The sequence below is a fragment of the Neovison vison genome, chromosome 8, assembly GCF_020171115.1.
Source record: "Neovison vison isolate M4711 chromosome 8, ASM_NN_V1, whole genome shotgun sequence".
Lineage (NCBI taxonomy): Eukaryota > Metazoa > Chordata > Mammalia > Carnivora > Mustelidae > Neogale > Neogale vison.
In genome coordinates this window covers 109,632,924-109,655,060 of record NC_058098.1, presented here as the reverse complement: position 1 = coordinate 109,655,060, position 22,137 = coordinate 109,632,924, and the positions used below count along the sequence as shown (strand labels likewise).

Here is a 22,137-nt window from a genome sequence, read left to right as displayed (position 1 = left end):
GTCAAGTAGGCACAACATGAAATTTGCCATTTTAATCGTGTTTAAGTGTACTCTTCTCTGGCCTGAAGCATGCACGTTGTCACACAGTCAACACCGGCATCCATCTCCAGAATGTTTTCTTCTTCCCCAGCCGAAACTCTGTACTCATTAAAGAATAACTCCCTATTCACCAGCCCTTGGCATCCACCATTCTACTTTTTGTTGCTGTGACTTTGACTATTCTAGGTCCTTCATTTAAGTGGAACTATATGGTATATGCCCTTCTGTAACTCGCTTATTTCACTTAGCTTAATGTTTTCAGGTTCTTCCGTATTGTAATCTCTGTCATCATTTTCTTCCTTTTCAAGTCTGCATAATATTTTATCATATTCATCTGTCAGTAGAAATTTGGGTTGCTTCTACTTTTTGGCTATGATGACTTGGACATGGAGGTACAAATGGATATACTTTTATGATTCTATGGGCTTTTCCCCCTGGATCTATAGCTTATGAGCCATTTAGCCTTAGGCAAGTTACTTAACCTACCCGAGCCTGAGTTTCTGCCTCTGCGATGGGAATAAGACTTGTATAAAACCTGCCTGTCCTGCTTCTTGCTGACAAGAAGAGTGTGTAGAGACACACGTCTGTAAATTGCAGATGTATGTGTCCAAGCATAGAGAAACTGATGGCTTTTCAGGGGTTCCCCAGAGCATGCCTCGGGGCAGCTTCCTGGGCCTCCGGACTCTCAGAGGAGCATAGAATTCTGAAACTGGCCTCCCAAATTGGGTGAAAGGTAAGTGATTTCTTGCTATGGTACAAGTCTTTCTGAACTTCCATCAACATTGCAGAAGAAATTACATTGAGTAGTTTATGCACCTTTGTTTAAGGTCATACTCACAAATGCTGGGCTCTTCTGGCTCTTGAGGCTGTGTCCTCACTGAGAGAGACAGAGATATGACGTCTCGGTGTTCTGGAGGAGATCTCTGGCACCCTCTTTCCAGCCTCTGGAAAAATCTATCTCTGAATTATATAGCATCAATTTTAGAATTAAACGAAGTAGTACTTGTGAATCACTTAGAACAGTGTCTGGCACAGTGAGGGCTTAGTAATACTAGATGTCTGTTGAGACGATGATAACAATGATACATTCCCCCTGCCCCTAGTTTTGTTGTGTCTCATTTACTTCTGATTATGGCATTATTGATTGTCTAAAAGGGCTTTTGTCATGCCATATTTACTGTCATTGTAGTAGATTTTCAAGTTTGAATATGGTCATTACGTTATGATCAATCATACATTTAATTTTTTTTTTTTTTTTCTGAGAGCATGTGTGCACGAGGGTGGAGGTGGAAGGGGTAGAAGGAGAGGGAGAAGCAGGCTCCCTACCGAGTAGGGAGCCTGATGTGGGGCTTGGTCCCAGGACCCCAGGATCATAACTTGAGCCAAAGTCAGACGCTTAGCCCACTGAGTCACCCAGGTACCCCATTTTAATATAATTGTTACAAGGAAATTACATGATTTAAAGATCTTCCCCCTAAAACAAGCAACAATTTTTATAATAAAAATCTTCCCATTAAGAAAAACATGGAAAAGTGATTAACTTACTTTCCTGAAAAGACAAAGTTGACTTAACCAATAGCAATTTTATCTTTTGGATATTAACTCTGTAAAAAAATGCTAGCCATTAATCATGCCCTTTGTTCTCTTCATTTGTGAGTCCTATTGAAATCACATACTCATTTAGGGCCTTGAGGGTACTGGGAATCTGGGGATGGTTTGTAAATCACATTCATTGCAACATTTAAAGGAACTGTACTCAGCAGAATAAATCTTTATTTTTTTTAAAGAGTTATTTATTTGAGAGAGAGAGAGAGAGAGAGAGAGAGAGAGACAGTGAGCATGGGGGAGGGGCAGAGCTAAAGGCGGGGGGAGTCCCAGGCAGACTCCATACTAAGCGTGGAGCCCAATGCAGGCCTTCATCTCATGACTCTGAGATCACAACCTAAACTGAAACCAAAAGTCAGTTGCTTAACTGACTGAGCCACCCAGGTGCCCCTAGAATATATAAATCTTTAGATAAACATTTTAGGTACTAGTTTACATCAGAAATGTAGTCTTCAAAATGAGTATTAAATTGATTAACTGAGAATTCCTATAATTTTTTTAACTCAGTTTCCCAAAACTTAAGAGTACTATCCATGTTTCCAAGGCTGTAAATTAGAATTAAAACTAATAAGACTACCACTGCAGTAAAAAAAAATGAAATAAATTATTCTTCCTTCTAAATATATCATGAAGGAAGGAAATGAACATTGCTATAGTATTGTTATCTAATCTAGAGGCTTTAGTGAGATTTTCTCGTTGTTCTAGTTATCTAGTTTCTTTACAACAAAAGAAAAATATTTTTCCTGGTCCAGAATCTACTTGAGAATCACTTACTGCATTTAGTTGTCCTATCGCTTTAATTTCCTTCAGTTCTGAATAATTCCTCATTCTTTGTCTTTCATGACCGTGGCATTTTGAAAGTATAGGCCATTTATTTTACAGAATGTCCCTTAGTTTGGGTTGTGGTTGTAATTAGATATAATTAGGATAAATTTTTATTCTACTTAAGTCCATTTTGATGAGTTAAGAGATTTTCTTTGACCCTAAATTTTCAAATTTATCAATGTAATTTTTCATAATATTCTTTAATTAGAATAATTTGGTAAGTCTCAGTTATAACTAGCTTATCATCCTGTTACTGTTTGTATGTGTCATTTCCCATTTTTTTCTTGATAGTTTTGCCAGATTTTTCTTTCTATTGTCTAAAAGAGTGAGATTTTAATTTGGTTGATTTTTTTTTTTAAATTGTATTTTTCTATTTAGGGTTTTTTTTTTTCCCTGTTTATTTTTTTCTTTGGGTTTACTCTGATATTCCTATTCCAGCTTTTTAAGACTGATATTAAACCTATCAACTTTGTCTACTTTTCCATCAGTATTTAAGAATGTGAAGAATGTACCTCTCTATATCTATATCTCCTATACTTTGATATGTAGTATATTTATTATCATTTGGTTCTGAGTATTTAAGTTACTTTTTAATTATGAGTTAATTTCCAAGGAAATGAGGTTCATAAATTTATCTTAATTGCCTTGGGAGTTGTGGTTAGAGAACACTTATGATACCAATTCTCCTAATATATTGTGCTTCCCTTTAGGGCCTGGAACATATAATCCTCCACAGGGTTTTGCTCCCCAGGTCTTACACACTTTTACCTCAGCCTAGTAAAAAGGGAGCTTTCTGTTTTTGTCCATTCTGCCATGTAGCAGTCTGGAGAATGCCTTCAAGGTAAAAGCTCAAGTCAGTGTGGGAGCTAACCTGTCCTACTTCTTCCTGAATTATTTTAGCCTCCCCTTGCCTGCATTGGCGGTTCTTCAGTTTCCTCACATAGTTGTTAGATATTTGTCTGCTTTGTATCTAAAATCAGAGCTGGTGAGAGGAGGGCACAAAGTCCTAGTTGTGCTCATGCAAATGACATTTAGGGCCCTGGGGTTGCTGTGGCCCTGCCACCCTGTAGCTTTCTTGGGATAATAATCGGAAGGTACGATTGCATATAAGGACATGACGCAGGGTGTCTTGTAGATTGATGTGAGTGAATGACAACCAAGTCTTAACACATTTGTTGATGAATGAGGGATTTTGATTTGAGTACTATACACTGAAGCAAAAATTGAGAATGGATGACATACTTCTCTTTTATGTATAAAATGTTTTGCCTTGATCATGGTTTACAGTTTACTCATAAGAGTTTATATTCACCTTCTGCTTGGGAAAAAACCATATGCTCATTAATTTTCAAATAGATTTGGTGTTCTGAATGCTATGATTTGTGCTGGAGGTACACATGTAAAATTTTTTGTAAAATGCTAACTGAGCAAATCAATAGTTAGGGTTGAATATATATGTGTATCAGTTAGCTGTTGCCAAAATAATGCTACATGTTACAGGCTTGGGTTCTGAAAAACAGACTCTAAGATGGAGATTTGTATGTAGGCAATTAATTAGGAGTCAACACCTGTGGAAGAGAAGGAAGGAGGCAGGATTGAACAGAGGAAAAAGGTGGGCTATGGTACAGTATGAATGAAGGCCTCAGCCAACTTCCTGGGACACTTTGAAGCATTGTCCCAAATCAGCATAACAGGTGGGACCTTTGTATTCCTGCATCATTGGGTGAAGGCAGCCCCAGGAAGAGGGCACGGCCTTGGGTGATGAATCTTTCTTAAATCAAGATCATCCCAGACCTTGGGATGATAGCTGAGGGCTGTCTGCTCACAGCACATCTAGCATGGAGTGAATAAGTTCTTATTACACTACCCAGTATTTCAGCGGCTTATAACAACAAGCGTTGTCTTAAATACTCCTGTGCAGATTGTCTAGAATTCTGCTGAACTAGACTGGGCCACTTTAGGTGCCAAGCTGCAGGATGAGTCCAGATCTGCTCCATGTAGATCTCATCCTCTGGTGAAAAAAGCCAGTAGCTCAAGAGGGCAAGTCCAGACAAGGAAACGCATGTCAAGGCTCTATTATGCCACATATCCTGAGCATCTTACTGCCAGTCAGGTCACATGGCCAGGCGCAGTATCCATGGAGTAGAAGAATGCTCGCCTGTGGAGGTCCAGGGGAGGGAGTGAATATTTGCTGAATAATAATCTAGTCTACCATAGCGTGATGCTACTTAATGAACAAAAGATGAGAATTTCACTGCCAAGATTTCATTGTCAGTCTTTCTCCTAAAATACTTCTGTTTGTCATCTCCATCTGTTATGAATGAGATGAAATGTGACAACACCTTCACCACTATTTGGCAGAGAGAACAGCTTGTGCTCAGTTCTTATGATTTTTTAAATTTAGATTTGAATGGATCTTGTCGTGTGTATCTGTATCTCTATTGAAAACATGGTATCTTTGCAAAGTATCTAAGAGGGAAGACTTCCAGTTTTTTACATTTAGTCTTTAAATTCTTTGTCTTTAAATTGAGGTATACATACAGTGAAGTGTATTAAGTACACTTAGGTGCATAGTTCATAAATTTTGTGTGTGTACATTCATGTAATCACCACCCAGATCTAGATAAAGAGCCCTACCAGAATCCCAAAATGTTCTATCGTGCCTCTCCTCAGTGTTCACCCCCCTACCCCCTGCATCTGAGGTAATCATTATTTTGACTTCTCTTACTACTAAATGTTACTTTTCTCAAAATCCATCTAAATGGAATCAGCCATGGGCACCTGGATCATTTAAGTGACCAACTCTTGATTTCTGCTTGGGTCATGATCTCAGTGTCCCAGAATCAAGTCCCGTGTAGGGCTCCGTGTTCAGTGAGAGTCAACTTGAGATTCTCTCCCTCTCCTTCTCCCTCTGCCCCTCCTCCCACTTGCGCGCATGTACTCTCTCTCTAAAATAAATAAGCAAATCTTAAAAAAATAAATAAATGGAATCAGCCAGTGTGTTCTTTTACATGTGTAGCTCTTGAAATTTTTTACTGTCTTACTGATAAACTGTAAGTCATATGTCAAACTCCCATGTCTTAGCCTCCTTCTGAGAATCTTCACTTAATGTTGTCTCAGTCTGTGTTTTACTTGCAGTATAGCTCTTTAGGATAAGATCAGACTATATAAAAGTCCATTCAGAAGGAGCCACCTAGAGAAGCCTGGGCGGCTTAGTTGGTTAAGCCACTGCCTTCGGCTCAGGTCATGATCTCAGGGTCCTGGGATTGAGTCCTGCATTGGGCTCCTTGTCCAGCAGGGAGCCTGCTTCTCTTTCTGCCTCTGCCTGCCACTCTGAGTGCTTGTGTCTCTCTCTCTCTGACAAATAAATAAATAAAATCTTTTAAAAAACAAACAAACAAACAAAAAAGGAGCCACCTATATGTGTCAGGAAAGATGCAGTGCGTAGGGACTCCTAGCACATAATTTGATCCTCTGGTTTCTTTATGAAGTTGGTCATCAGTGTCAATAAAATTATTCCCTAGGAATTCCACAGTGCATATGTCTGATGGGATGTTTATTTTCTACACATACCAATCACGACAACACTCTCCTCTGGGCTGGGTTTCAAAAGTGGGCTTTGGGGGTTTCAGAGCCTCCAGTCAGCTGTAAGTTGGACCCATTCTTTCCATTTGATTTGTGACAGAGCAGGAGTTAGTCTTCTGAAAGCAAATGCTCATTACTTCAGTGTTCTGTAACACTGTAAAGAAAAGAACCTTTGTAACAATCTAATCAACAGTCGAATCACTTCACATTTTGGTCATAATCACTTTTAAAGGCTATGATATTACTTTGGTTCTTAGAAACCTTATTAGATAATAGCCTGTCATTTTAAAAAAGTGCCTGTAAGAAAAGCCTTTTCATTCATCTCACATGAACAAAAGGCTGAAAATCCTTTCACGCTTTGAGTGGCTGGTATAATATCAGCTGAGAAAAACTCACTTAGTTCTGTGACTTTTGGTTTCAGAGCACCTGTTAATTATAAAAATGACTTCTACCTCCTGAGGAATCTCAGCAGCACAGTTAATTGGTGTAATTATTGATTTTGAATACCATTGAATCTTTTTCAGTTTGTTACCCATCGTAAATTTAGTTTCAAAAATAATTGTTTATAGTAATAGATTACTAATTGAAGGGATCCCTAAATGCTCTTGGACTCTGTTTTCACTTTCTTAGATCAGTTATCTAGAAACAATAATTTCAGGGACAATGTAAAGTGTTTAGCATTGTACAGTAAGTACTTGAACTGTTGAATCTGTCAAGTGGGAAGGTTAGCTAGAAAAGTGTTCAGTTGATTCTCAAGTTTGCAGAGCACAGGCAAAGAATAAAGATCAATTGTAACATTTTTATAACCCTTGCTGCAGAAGAGTGGGAAGAAATTCTCTTGAAAATTGAAGTTATTATTCCATGATTGTGATACATACAGCAATAAGCCTATACATGGCCAGTGGTCTTAGCTGTGATTGTAACTAGGAAATAGATAATGAAATTCCTACTTGCTTTTGTTTTGTGGAGTCTGGTGATTTAGTTAAGAGAGATGCTAATCCTTGATAAAGCAGTTAGTTACCATACCTTAAACATGTCTGTATGTCCTAAATCCTGTCTTCAGTACTGTCAACAAATTTCTATTCTAGATCCTTTCCAGTGTCTTAATGTATGAAGTGTAAATTTTTTTTTTTAAGATTTTATTTATTTGAGAGAGAGACCTGCATGAGTCGGGGGAAAGACAGAGGGAAATGGAGAGAGAGAAGCAGACTCTCTACTGAACATAGAACCTGACGCACAGCTCAATCCCAGAACCCTGGGATCATCACCTGAGCCGGAGGCAGACCCCTAACCAACTGAAGTCACCCAGGAGCCCTAAATCCATCTTTTTAGTGCATACTGTAGCCAATGATTCTTTTTAGTAGGTGACTGTGATATTTGAGCTAGTTTTATATTCTTTTATGAAAAGGGAACTCACTCACAAGCTACATTTTAAGAGCTGTGTTGTCCAGTAGATGTGATGCTATCCCCATTTTGTGAAAATTTCAGAAGATACTTTGTGTACAAGGTCCAAGACTTGGCTTTCATGTGTTAGAAAGTTTAAATAGAACTAATTCTAACTTGGGAAGGATTTGGTCACCTTGCCAACCAAATCTGGGCCAAACCTATATGCTTATCCAGACACAGGAGAGCCAATCATCCCCTTTTGCAGTTTTCCTGCTGCGCATACCAGTGTGCATATATGTTATGAATGAATCTTTCTCTCGGGTAGAAAAACCATCTCAAGTTTTCAAAGCTTAAAGTTTAGGAACCTAAGTTTATTCACTGCTTCTGATGGGCAGAAGAATGTCTTTTAAGTAAGCTAGACCCAAGGTACTTTTGCAAAAAGCCAGGTGTATATTCTTCATCTGTCTTCCTTTCAGATGACTCTTCCTATCACTGTCTCTTGAAGTGTATAGGAAACCCTCGCAGCCTAGCTGATGCAGGCAAGCCTGGCCATCTCTTCTTGGTCTTACAAAATCCTAACCCAGTTACTGTTTTTGCATGGATACGTACTTTTGTTTCACTTAACATGGATGCATAGTTTTGTTGTGTCACCTCCGTTCTCAATTCCATTGTTTTCTCTAGCTCTCGTTCTTAGGACATCTTTCTATTAATCCAACCTGAGAGTTGTTTTTCCCCTTTCTGGTATATCATCTCTTTTTCCCTTATCAAGGAAGGCTGTGCCCAGCCCTGTGCAGTAGCTGAAGTGATTTTGGTAACCAAGAGGATGGTGAAATTTACTGGCTTCCCAGTGTAATTACTTAAGAGGCCCTGACTCTTCACAGGCAGGTTACTATAACAAATGAATGCATTTTTAAAAATACTCATCTTATAAGGTACAAATCAGCATTTTCTTAAAGCAATAAATGGTAGTATAAAGTCATCTGAGGTTTAAATTTTTCTTTATTTTGTTACTTAAAAAACAAACACCTAAATATATTAGTGTTAATTTTAAGTGCATCATGCATTTTAGTATTTCTGTTCTTAAATAACCTAGCAAGTTTGCATTTCTGACCAATCTTTTCTATTTTGTTTTCTTTAGTTTCACGCTATGGATACATTGTATAGGCACAGCTATGATTTGAGCAGTGCAATTAGTGTCTTAGTACCACTTGGAGGACCTGTGTTATGCAGAGATGAAATGGAAGAGTGGTCAGCCTCTGAAGCTAGTTTATTTGAAGAGGCACTGGAAAAATATGGCAAAGACTTCAATGACATACGTCAAGACTTTGTAAGTAGAAGATTGCAAATAAAATGTTGGGGTGGGAATATTTTGTCTTTATTAGGAATCTAGTAAACCATTTAGCAAGCTTGTGACTTAGTAATTTTTATCTGCTCCACTTAGAATGAAGGCTGGTGTTACAGAGGGAAAAGTTAACATTTGTTTTGGGAAGTAATTTTAAAACCCAAGGTCAGGAAGCTCTGAGTTCCAGGGTTAAAATATGGATAGCTTTTCTGACTGTTGGCACTAAATATTTTTCTGAGCTCTGCTTTTTAAGTTTGTTGCTGTCCTTTAGACCTTTTAAATTTTTCTAGTTACTTTACTAATTGTTGAGCCTAAATTTGATGTGGACCTTTAATATGGAAACAGCCTATACCAGTAGGAAAATTTGCTTTATAGGTTTTCAATCCTTGACTCCTCTTAATGGTATGTGGTATCTTACTTGGATTTTAAATACTGGATAATCTTATCTACTATTATATACTTTCTTTTGTCTTTGTATTTATGGAATTGTTCTCTTTAATTAAGCTTATAACCTCTTTGAAATGGGGAAATTTCTATTTGAGAAGTCCATGGATAGCATTCTAGGGCAATCATCCTTTCTAGATTACCCAGTTCGTCGGTATATAATAGTTCATTCCAGTCTCTTGGGATCTTTTATATACTTGCAGTGTCAGTTGTAATGTCTACTCCAGTTTTCATTTCTGAATTTATTTCAGTCCTCTCTTTTTCTTGGTCTAGTTAAAGTTGGTCAATTTTGTTTATCTTTCCAGAAAAGCAACTCTTAGTTTCATTGATCTTTTCCATTGTTTTTCTGGTTTATATTTCCTTTATTTCTCCTCTGACCTTTGTTGCTTCCTCCCTTCTGCTAACTGGATATACTCCCTTTTACTGATTTTTCTTTTTCTTTTTTTTTCCAGTCTAACCAGATAATTTCTAATGACCTGTCTTTGAGTTCACAGATTCTTTTTTTATGCTTGCCCATGTCTGTTACTGATGTTCTGTATTGCATTTTTCATTTAATTCCTTGTATTCTTCAGCTTTAGAATTTTTGTTTTTATGATGTCTTTCTCTATTGCGTGTCTCATTTTGTTTATTGTTTTCCTGATTTTGGAGTCTGTCTCCTGATTTCAGTTCTATCTGTATTTTCTTATAGCTCATTGAGCTTCCTTAAAACCCTTATTTTGAAATAATTGTCAGGAAATCACAGATTTTCGTTCCTTTGGGGTCAGTTACTGGAAAATTACTGTGTTTCTTTGGGAATGTATTTTTCATCTTTCTTGTAGCCTTGTGTTGGTGTTTGTGCATTTGGTTGAGTAGGTGCCTACCTCTCCCAGAATTTAGCGCCTGGTTTTAGTGGGGAGAGACCCTCCTCCTGCAGTGGGTTCAAGGGTGCTGGAAGGGTGGGTATGTTGGTGCCAGCTCTTGGGAAGGCCCAGCGTCTTCAACAGCCAGTGCTTCGGGTGTCTGCAGCGGCAGTGAAGGCTGTTGGGGTCTTTGATGGCAAAGGCTGCTGGGGACCTCCTGATCTCTTTCTGTCCCATGGAATATATAATTGCCAAAGGAATCCCTGTTGGCATTGGACCTGGCCTTGAAGTACCCTTGCTGTGGCAGCGAGCATGAGGTGTGAGCATGCTTGGATCGGCTACAGAGCCAGGCGTGGAGCATGGGGGCTTGCAGAGTGACAGCATTCTGGGGTCTGGTGTGCTGGCTCACCTGCAGTGTCCGTGCAGAGATTGGAGCACATGTGGAACGGCCATGGAATCGAGGTCTGAAGTCTGGGTGTGAGGAGCAGCCAGAGCTCTGGGGTCCTAGGTGTGCACAGGCTTGGAGGTCTGGGCTGGCAGCCCTGTTCCTGGGATGGGGACACAGCAGTGTCTTGTGGGAGGGGCGCAGCAGCGTTTGCCTCTTGGCGAGGTCAGTATCTGCAGTGGCTGTTGAGTTACCTCAGTGGCAGAAGCTGGCTGTTTCCTCTGCAGAGCGGGCTGTTGGAGTCCACACCAACAAACACTGCAGAGTCTTCTGCTGTGAATGTGGCAGGCATTCTGCAGCTGTCCTGAGGGCTCTTGAGGTCCTTGGTGGCAAGGACTGCTGGACTCCTCTACACATCGGGCCACTGGAGACCACAGTGGCACCACTACATGGCTTATACTAATAGCCTTTACCCTTCTTTTTTGTTCTTAGCTATTTCCAGATGTCTCAGCTGCCTTTGCAGTGACCCTTTTATTGCCCCACTGTGTCGCCAGAGGAGCTTGCTTGACTCTTCCCATATCCATCCTCCCAGAGCTGTTTTCATTTGTCCATAGCTGTCCGGTACAGAGACAGGTTTCTCCTACTCCTGTATCTTGCTCACCACTTTCTCCTTGTTCATTTCTTCTGGAGTTGTCTAGTTTATTGTCATAAAGGGGATCATAATCTTCTATTACCCTCTGAAGGTCTTTGGGATGGAGCTGTAGTGATGCCCCTCTCGCATTCCTGACACTGGTAATTTAGCTCTTCTTTCTCTTTTCCTCATCAGTCCAGCTAGGAGTTTGTCAGTTTTATTGATCTTTGCAAAGAACCAGTTTTTTGTTTGATTGATTTTTTTCTTTCATTGATTTCTGCTTTTATGTTTGCTGTTTCCTTTCTTCAGCTTGCTTTAGGCTTAAATGTTTTGTCTTTTCCTAGTATCTTTTTAAGGCTGAAACTTCCTTGTGATGTAATCATTTGTTGGTAGTGTGTGTTTGGCTGATAGTGATTTTAGCTTTTTCTCAAAACCATCTTACTGTCCTCTTTAACAAAAACGATTTTCTTTCTTTATGGAACTCGTTTTTCTTCTTTTTCAGTACCCTAAAGAGGTCTCTCTGGCTTACGTAGTTTTGGACAAGAAGTTCTTGTGTATGTAAATGTTTCTTTGTGCTCAAGATTTTCTCTTTACTTCTGTTTGGGTTTTTTTGTTTGTTTGTTTTGGTTTTTTAGCAGTTTTACTGCTACAATGCTCCTGGGTGTGTTTTCCTTTCTAATTATTCTGCTGAGTTTCCAAGAGCCAGTATCTGCTGTTTGTGTTAGTTTGTATGATTTATATATTTATTTATCTTCCAGTACCACTAATTCTTTTCTTGGCAATGTCCAGTATACTGATACACTTGTTAAAGGAATTCTTCAAATACGATAGCATATTTTGCTAACATTTATATTTTATTTTTTATGTTTTTAATCTGTTTAAATTCCCCATCTAGTCATCTATGCTGTCTTACCTTTTTAAGACAGCCTTAAGTATATTAATATATCCTTTAATATATTAATCAAATCTGTAGTTGGGCCAGTTTTGGATCTGTTGCTTGTTCTGTATTGGAAGGCCTAACATTTCATGTGCTGTCTTGACATTTATGAGCCTCACTGGGCCCCAAAAACTTAACCGTGAGTTCCACTGCTCTTGCTGGAGATGGCCCTCCAGCAGGAAAGGCTCCTCATCTGCTCTGTTTTACTAGCATCTCCCCGCCCCTCCTTCAGCCTTTTGGGTTTCACTTCCCTGCCAGCCCCACAGAATTACTCAGAGAAGCCAGTCACCTCCTCCCATGGGAACCCTCTTCAGAACCAGGCCATACCTCACCCTCTTGTTACACAGAACCTCGCTCTCCCAGCCCCTAGTGACTCACTGTGGCCCACACGGTGTCATCGTCCCCTGGGATGTGTGAGTGGCTGTGACTCAGAAACCACTGTCAGTCTCCTCTCTTTTGAATTTCTTTTCTTTTTTCTTTTTTTTTTTAAGAAATTTTATTTATTTATCTGAGAGGGTAAGTGAGAGAGAGCATGAGAGGGGAGAAGGTCAGAGGGAGGAGAAGACTCCCCATGGAGCTGGGAACCTGATGCAGGACTCGATCCCGGGACTCTGGGATCGTGACCTGAGCCGAAAGCAGTGGCTTAATCAACTGAGCCACCCAGGCGCCCCTCCTGTCTTTTGTCTTCAGTGTTGTGTGTTGTACGTCTGGCCATCTGATACTGTTTGGAGGGGCGGGTCCATCCCTCCATGAAGGGGTGAATAGCAGGTGATCTGAACACCCACAGACTTCAGATTCTTAACTGGGCTTGATGTAGGACCTGGAATGTGGGAGGGCTTCTTCAGTATTCCTGTCTCAACCTCAGCAGGCCCTGTGCTACGGGGCCTCTCTCCACATTTTGATAAGTAATGTTTTCATTTTTGGTCCTTCCAAGTATTTTCATTTTTCATTCTGATTCGCTTTTTAACTCATGAGTTATTTAGAGGTAAGTTTTGTGATTTTTTTTCCCCATATACTTTTGTTACTGAAGTCTAGTTTAATTCTGTTGTGATCAGAAAACATACTTTGTAAGAAAATAAAATCTTACATTTTTGACATGTGATTGATTCTGATCCCAGTATATGTTCCATTATGGTGAATGGTCCATGTGCTCTTGAAAAGAAGAGGTATTTTGCTATTTGGTGGAATGTTCTATAAATGCTACTTAGGTCAAATTTATTGATGGTATTATTCAAGTCTTCTGGAACCTTACTGATTTTCTGTCTACCTGTTCTGTTATTGAGGAAGCAGTATTAAAAGTCTCTAGTTATCATTGTGAATTTTTCTGTTTTTCTTTTTCAGTTAATACAGGTTTTTTGCTTTAATTATGTTGAAGCTGTCTTATTGGCTATATACATTGAGGATTGTTACCTTCTAATGAATTGACCCTTTTATCTTTCATCATGCCTCTTTATGGTAATATTCCTTGTGGTGATATCTGTTTTTTCTCCTGTTAATATTACCACTCCAGTTTTATTTTATTGATTACATGGTATATCTTTTTTCCATCCCTTTATTTGTACCTTATTTATGTCCAAAGTAGGCTTTGTAAACTAAATATAGTTTAAAACCAGTCCAACAATCTCTACCTTTTACTTGGATTATTAGACTATTTACCTTCAATATCATCATTAATAATGTAATTTTTTATTTAAAACCAATCCTCTTACCATTAATTTTCAGTTTGTCCCATTGTTCTGTTCTTTCCCCCTTTTCAAAATTATTTTTTTTTAAAGATGTTATTTTACTTTAGAGAGAGAGAGCAGGGGGTAGGGCAGAGTGAGAGGGAGAGGCAAAGAATCTGAAGCAGACTCCACGCTGAGCGCGGAGCTGGATGGGGGCCTCAATCTCATGACCCTGAGATCATGACCTGAGCTGAAACCAAGAGCTGGACGCTTAACCAACTGAGCAACCTAGGTGCCCCTTTAATTATTTTTTTTATTCTAGTTTTCTCTCTTCTGGTGGCTTACCAATTAAACTTTTATTTGTTTAGTGGTTTACAATATGCATCTTTAATGTAGTACAATCTACCTTCAGTCAAATCCAATTGAATCACATAGATTATAAGAACCATCTGACTGGGGTACCTGGCTGGCTCAGTATTGATAGAGCATGCGACTCTTGATCTTTGGGTCATGAGTTCAAGCTCCATGTTGGATGTAGAGCTTACTTAAAAAAAAAAAAAAAAGAGAGAGAGAGAGAGAAAGAGAGAGAAAGAGAAAGAAAGAAAAAAAGAACCATGTGATAATACACTTCTAGTTCCTCCCTCCCATTCTTGCTCCTTTTTCATCATACATTTTACTTCTGCCCATGTTCTAAATCCCACCATGAATTATTGCTTTTTTTCCTTTAGACAGTGATCTTTTTAAAGAGATTTTTAAAAATATCTTTTTTCCCCATATTTATTTACGTATTGTTATTTATTTTAAAAAATGTTATTATTTCTGCCCTTCTTCATTTCTTTGTGTAGATTCAAATTCCCTCACCACCAGCAGGGGCTTTCTCAGGTTTCCTGCTCTGGGCCAGTTTTTTTCTGACAAACACCGGGAGGAGATCCGTGGCAAATGTGGATGGGTCCCCCTGGTGTCTGGAGCGCCCATAGATGCTAAACAGTTGCCCTAGCCCACTGTTGACTTTTAGTAATTTGGTAAATTTTTGGTTGTTTTCTTCCTTGTTTTTATTTGTTATCTTTGTGTGTGTGTGAGTGTGTGTGTGCTTTTCCAAAGTAAAAATAGTTCGTGAGTCTCCTGAGTCTAGTGTTTATTCAGAGTGACTTTGGAGTTTTCAGTTCAGTTGATTGTTTTGCAACTTTAGCTCTGTGGTGGGCTCAAGAATTGAAGTGGTTCCATAGAGTATCTGTTTTTTTTGTTTGTTTTTTTTTTTCTCATTTGTAGGGTGGGAATGATATTCTCTTGTGGATTTTATATCCTAAGAAGCAGCACCCGAAATACACAAAGGAACCTGAGAAATTCAAAGTACAGAACAGTAAAGTCTCTGTTCTTTCATGCATTCAGGTCTCTTGGCATAGAAACTCCTTTCAGCAAAGGCTATTTCCTAGCTGTTTTTATCATTTAAGCTTCAGTTGCAGATCACAAAATCACATAAGCTATTTTAAACAAAATGGGATTTAATTTTGGATAATTGCTTTTTGTAGTTTTATATATATTATATATACCTAGTATCTAATATAGAAATTTGGATAATTGATAGGGTTGGAGAAGTAGGCGCCAGGATGGACATCAGAACATTCCACATAAATGGTCCAACAGGGGAGCACCTACCTCTGCCCCATCCAGAAGTGGGAAGCTGCTGGGTTAACCTCTGTTACCGGACTACACTACTTTAACCGTGGTCTTGGGGTTAGGAAGCCTCTAGTGGAGCTGATGACTCTGGAACAGTTTTATGCCTCTTAGCTCTGCTGCAGCTAAACAGATTCCTGTGCACCCTTCCCTCTATGCTGCTTAACTCACTTCTGAATTTAGGTCTTCTACAACTGTTTGTAAGAAATAAATCACAAGAGAGTCTCAGAAATATAATATTTCCATTGTAGCCTTCCAGTATAGGAAAGTGAACTTGAAGGAAGTTGGAAAGCCATAATTGGAAACAACAGAATCCATCTGAGTGAGCTAGTTAAGGAGAGAGAGATTTATTACAGGGTATGTTGTGGGCTAACGGAACCTCCAGGCGGGTCAGGGATCTAAGTTTAGATGCTTCACAGCCAGGCCTTATGAAGCCAAGAACGAACGAACTAACTAACCCTGCAATAGCAGCATCGTAGCGGAAACTCCACTACATATAGTGCCCCTACCACCAGTCTTATCTGATTTCTGCTCCAACTTGACTCTGTCAATAAGTGCCACAAACTGGGGTGCCTGGCTGGCTCAGTCAGAAGAAGGTGCAACTCTTGATCTCAGGGTCATGAGTTCAAGCCCCACATTGTATGTGGAAGTTACTTAAATAAATAAAAAGTAAATGTCATATGTCTAGGCCTGTTCTTTGAACACTTTACTTCCAACCTTAGTATGAGCTAGAGCACTTTTGATTATGCATAAGAGGGAGTTTAGTATAAAGAATAAATGTATTGGTTATATTAGTCAGGGTTCCTAGTTGCTAAGTATGAAATTCGCTAAATCTAATTGAAGTAGAAACGAATATATGGTATTAGGTTCTCACAGAATCTCTGGGAAGACTAGAGAACCAGGGTTGGACACTTCACTTCCAGGAACAAGGAAATACCCGTGCCCTCCGCTGCTTGGCATCCATGATGTTAGCACGGATGACTGAAAGGTCAACACAGATGCCCCGAAAGAACATATTTCAACTATCATTCTTTTTATTTATTTATTTTTTTTAAGATTTCTTTACTTATTTATTTTAAGAAAGAGAGCAGGGCGAGGGGCAGAGGGAGAGAATCCTCAAGCAGAGCTTGATCCTAGGACCCTGAGATCATGACTGGGGCCAAAATCAAGAGTCGGACATTCAACTGACTGAGCCACCCAGGTGCCCCTCAACCATCATTTTTGGCAGACAGTTCATTCTCCCTGCATGCAGCCTCATCCTTAAGTTGCTCACTTCTCTATCCAGATGTCATCTTCTCAGTTTGCCTAAACATGGTCCATATGTCTGCATCTTTGGTCCAGGGTGTCTGGGGGAAATGTACCTTAGAGCTTTAATGAAGGCAAGCTGATGTGGATTGGAAGTGGGTATGTAGGATCTGCCATCATCCCCCACTTTGGTTCCTCAGCATCATCCTTGCCTTCTGTACATGCTTCCTTTCCTAATAGCAACTTTGAAACAATTGTAATTATTCCTGAATCATTAGAAAATGTGGTACCATTTCCTCAAATGTAATGTCACAGCATCCTTCTCTGGTTGATGTTTATTCCTCCTCTGGTCTTATTCACAACCCTGTCTTTATTGCTTATAACTTCTGCATTCAATTATAAAGGTAAAACTACCATCAACAGATCTTGTGTAAAAATAGAACAGGAATTGGACTGCTGAAGGAAAATTGTTACACCAACCAAGAAAGGAAATATAGATAGCCTCTTTAATCTTCTTCCTTCCTCTGTTTCTGGAACTTACCCTAAGATCTTCGTTGGCATTCAGAATCAAATTCCTCCACTATTCTCCCCTTCGTCCCTTAGGTGACCATTGTTCTTAACCTGGTAGGGTGACTCAAACCTTCTTTTCTGAGGGTTCTGAGACCTGGGTTAGAAGCAGTGTTCTGTGAGAATAAGTCCTTCATAAGTCTGTGGTTGTTATTGCTAGTCAATGCATTATAGGCCGAAAAGGCAAGTCATATTTGGAATAATTATCTATTCAACAAGAACAAGATATCTGTTCATTTTAGGATGCTGAGAGTCCAATGTAACTAACATGTTACCAGGAATGGTGCCATGTTGGAAGGCCATGTACTGTGTTCTTTGCAGATTGGACACGTGGAATAATCAGATCAGATTCGGTGAGAGGACATCCATGTGGTGGTACCCATGTGTAATTTCTGTCTGCTTGCCTCTGTGTCCATTTTGTTTACATGTCCTTTGAGCAGTCATTATTTTGGATAGGGAAGGGGGCTGACTGATAGCCCTAGAGAATCATCTTTCCTCCTGATATTGAGAACCTCCTCTCTAGAGGGAGCCCTTGATAAGCATGGAGACTCAAATATCTTCACACTTGGGCCCATTCAGAGGTATCCATTCCACAAACCTCTTTCTTAAGCCTCATTGTTACCAACCTTCTAGTTGTATTCCTTTCTAGTCCCCAATCATTGTGACAGGTAGATAACCACTGTCTGCTAGTAGGTATGGATTAGTTCCTCTGGCCAGCTTTCCTTCAGCTCAAAGTAGAAAACCCTGCAGTGACTAAGTGACTAATTCCCTCCCCACCCAAGGACCGCCCTTCTTCGCTGTGCTTCAGAGCCGCTCCTGCTGGGGGCCGAAAGTCTGCAGCAGTGGAATTCTGGTCAGTGCCAGTGTATCGCGCAAAGCCATCCACCACATTTGGATTTTTTCCTCCTCACTTGACACGTCCTCAGGAACTCCTGGGAAGCCATGAGGGTTGAGGGAGGAAAGATCCTGCAACAGAAGTAGACACACTGCAAGGTGTTACTTGTGCTTTTCAAGACCTGTACTTCTGGAGAGAGCGGTGGTGCCGAGCACAGCTGAGTAGGACTTAGTGACTTCGATAAAATCCGGCTGATGATGAAGCTCAGGTTCCATAGTCACTTGGTTTCCTTTTCTCAGCCTTCCAGGTAATTGCACGCCAGGGGCTGCTTCTCAGAAGAATGGTTAGGGGATGAAGCAGTCTTAGCTTGCTTGAGCCCTGGGGGACTGTGCCCAGGACTGTCCTGAGGTCTTGCCACGTGAGGTCTTGCAGTGGGCTCCTTAATGCCATCTCTCAGACACTCTCCACCCCATCAGATTGGCCTGCTGGGTCAAAGAAAACAGTACTTGCTTTAGCCGTAGCGCACGCCCCAGTGGCGCTGCAGTTTGGCCCTTTAGGGAGACCACACTTGGAACTGTTATTGGAGTTGCCACCCCATTAAGCTGAGAATAGTTTCTTCTCTTAGAACTCCATCTGTTTTCTCTTCAGAGCAAACAGGTGAGTGAAACGTGGAGGTGATGAGAGTCGTGTGGATATTGTACCCGTGGGTTTCAAGCAGACCCGTAGCTTCAGGGCGGTGTGCGAAATACTGTTTTGACTCTCCAGTCCCGATGGTGCATTAGGGCAAGCTTGCTAGAAGCCCGAGAGCACTGAGTCATCTTTCCATAAGGTCTGGCGCCACAGCGAAGGAGTATGACTCTCCATAGTCATTTGTTTGAAGGTTTGATCTGTTCCGTTTTACATCTTAGATGACTGACAGATTACCCTTTACAGAGGGTCTGTGGACTATAGTCTTGGTTGTGGGTCTCATTAGTAGGAGCTCATTTGGCCAGTTTTGAGTCATCACAGGAAAATGGCAAAGGTGAGCTTCCTACTTCGCAAATACAAGCCACACTCAGCTACGCTGTCTCTCAAGGGTTTAGATTTTTATTTCATTTACAACAAAGTAGGTGAAAATGAAGCAGTTTTGATAAAGATGAGAACGGTTACGCCAGAGACCAAATGACAGCCAGGTGGAGCTGCATTTTTGGAAGTGTGAAGTAACTTGGGCTTAACCTATTTAAATATCGTTTCTAAAAATTGAACTTCAATCCCACCTGCAGCCCAAAAATAAATTTTTTGAGTAGGTCATGAGATATTTTCAGTCATAATGTTTATGATCTTTAATAAAATGGGAGGTGAGAAATGGAATTTGTTGTATTAGAGTCTCTGACTGCCTATAACTTGCTTGGGATACCCTTTGCTAAAAATTAATTTTAGTTTTCTCAAACACTTCTCCTAGAATGAATCTTCCATGTGGATATTTGCCTCCTTACTTTTAAAAAGTGATTTTAAAAAGAAAGTTTCTACAGTAGCTTGTTTTCCTTTATCATGTTAAATATTTTTTCAGCTCCCTTGGAAATCATTGACTAGCATCATTGAATATTATTACATGTGGAAAACTACTGACAGATACGTGCAGCAGGTAATTTCTTCATATTGCACTAATACAATCGCATTAAAGTGAGCTTTCTGTTCATATCTTAATATTTCTTAGCAATATACTTAATTTTAAATTTGTTTGCTTTATCTTTTCTGTACTATTTTAAACGATATGATTTCATGTCCTTAAGATATTAAGATTTTAGTCCTAATATTTTCTTTACTTCAGAAGAACCATTACGATAAATTTTTGGAAAGACAGTGGGGAAGGATGCCACCAGAGAGGTGTTATTTTCCTTGCAGGATCTTGGTGCTCCATATCTTTGTGAGTGTAGCCGACAGGAATAATGACCTGAGATGTGAACAAGTCATTTTTATGGATTATTAGAAATTTAGGGGTGCCTGGGTGGCTCAGTCTGTTAAGCAAGCTGCCTTCAGCTCAGGTCCTGATCCCAGGGTCCTAGGATCAAGCCCCGCAATGGCCTCCCTGCTTCCTCTCTCACTGTCTCTGCTTGTGCTGCCTCTCTCATTCTCTCTCTCTCTCTCTCTCTCTCTCTCTCAAATAAATAAAATCTTTAAAAGAGTTTCTTTATTTAAGTGAGAGAGTGAGCAAGTGAGAGAGAGAGAGCACGCAAGCCGGGGGAGAGAGAGAAGTAGGCTTTCTCCCAGCAGGGAGCCTGATGCTGGGCTTGATCCCAGGACTCGGGGATCATGACCTGAGCCGAAGGCAGCTGCTTAACAGACTGAGCCACCCAGGCGCCCCTCTAAAAGTTTTAAGTTGTCCTCTTAAATGTTTTGTTTTCTCCTCACTGAGAATATGGATGACTGCCTTATATTCTGGTTTGTGTTCTTTTTGGATATCTACCATATATTGTTTGCCTTCCTTGTTTGTATTCATTTACGAGCAGTTTCTGGATATGATTAGGTAATCTTTCTCCCATTCCTTTTCCTACATTTGGCTCCTAATTGGCTCCTAAAATCTGATATTGGTTAGCCAGGCTTTAAAGTATATTACATCTCTCTTAACACTTGAGAGTAAATGCTTATTTAACTGTACTTAGGGGAGTTGTTATCTCTTTCTTTTCTCATGAACCTTGGAAACTAATCATTTCTGGGCAAAAAAAATTTTATTTTAAAGGAAAGAGTGTGTGTGTGTGTGTGTGTGTGTGTGTGTGTTTCTTCCAGAAGGGCAAAAAAAAAGTATAAACTAAATTTGCAAAATAAAAATGTTCATTTCTAAATCCTGTTTATTCATTTGTGGAACAATATAAAATAGACTTATTCACTGCTTTCTTTTTAAAATCTAAGAGTAAAATGGTATTCATACTCGGAGTTCTATACCTCGGAATCTAGTGACTTGCCTTACAAACTAACGCAGTTTGAGAATATGTACATGAAAGAAAAGCCTTTGTTAAAATGGCAATTTTTGAATGATGTTTTAATATTTCATTTTCTTATGAATTTTTTAAGACAGTGAAGTGGTAATAATTACTAGGCATTGTATGTAAAATATTTTATCTATCTTTTGACTTAGAAACGTCTAAAAGCAGCAGAAGCCGAGAGTAAACTGAAGCAAGTGTATATCCCAACTTAGTAAGTAACAGAAATCTTTTTAAATATTTCTCGTAGTATGAATTCTGTGAAAACAAAATATGTCATTTTGGTCAATTTCAGCCAAATTTGAATTTCTTTTTGTCTCCTGTTTTCTGACACTACAAAGCACGAGACTTGCTTCCATTATATCATTATAGTGATTTTTTTAGAAAGAGAAATGGCGGGTGGGAGAAACCCCAGGTAGACAAAAGAATAAGAGGAAAAATGCCACATGATATACTTCTATCAGAGGTACAGGGAAAGCATCAGAACTAACTTGTGAAACTCTGTTATTTGAAACTGTATTTCAGAAAGCTAGCAGTTTTTGAAACTTCTGTGTTACAGAATAGATTTGGGGGGTGCGGTGTACATTGCCGTTTTGAGGTTGCTTATTTGGTTGTGGATTTTACATTGTTTGGGAGAACGGTTAAAGTAAGAACCATACTTTATAAATGTTGGAAAAATGATTAGGTATCAATTGTTTCACATGTCTGATATTCTGTCATCATTATCTTGGGAGCTTAGAAATCATTGTCATATCAAAATGAATGCCAGTTTGCTTTTCATTTGCTACATTTTAAATGAATTACTATCTTTTTTTTGAGGTTTTTAGAGTTCCAGCAATCATTTCTTCAGGAAAACTTAGTTTATTGAGCACTGTGTAGATAGGGCTATACTAGGCTCTTTGGGGATTAAAATGAAATTTACTACAAAGTTTTGTGTGCTGCTCCAAGATTTTTCTCAGTATAATTGTTTTATACCTAACCTTTTGTTTACTGAATTTTGATATAGTAATAGATATTTGTATATATAGGAGGCCTCATAGACAATGAATTAAATCTTTTTTTTATCTCAAGGCTGATAACATATAATTTACAGGACTCATAATTTTAATTCAGAGCTGTGATGTCCCTTCTGCAGTAGTTTCCAGTATTTTAGAACATTTTATATTTTATTTGA

The 22,137-nt window shown here is 39.3% G+C and overlaps 1 protein-coding gene across 2 annotated transcripts in view; it reads left to right on the top strand.

Annotated features, from left to right (window-relative positions):
- Positions 1–22,137, top strand: part of MTA3 (metastasis associated 1 family member 3) — a 161,638-nt gene that overhangs the window by 102,514 nt on the left and 36,987 nt on the right. For both annotated transcript variants that reach the window (XR_006386011.1, XM_044261670.1), the window contains exons 9-11: positions 8,579–8,767; positions 19,553–19,627; positions 21,119–21,177. Coding sequence is in view for 1 of the 2 variants with exons in the window: in XM_044261670.1 (XP_044117605.1) it covers positions 8,579–8,767; positions 19,553–19,627; positions 21,119–21,177 (323 nt within the window). In the remaining variant the exon portion in view is untranslated. The remainder of the gene's footprint in view (positions 1–8,578; positions 8,768–19,552; positions 19,628–21,118; positions 21,178–22,137) is intronic.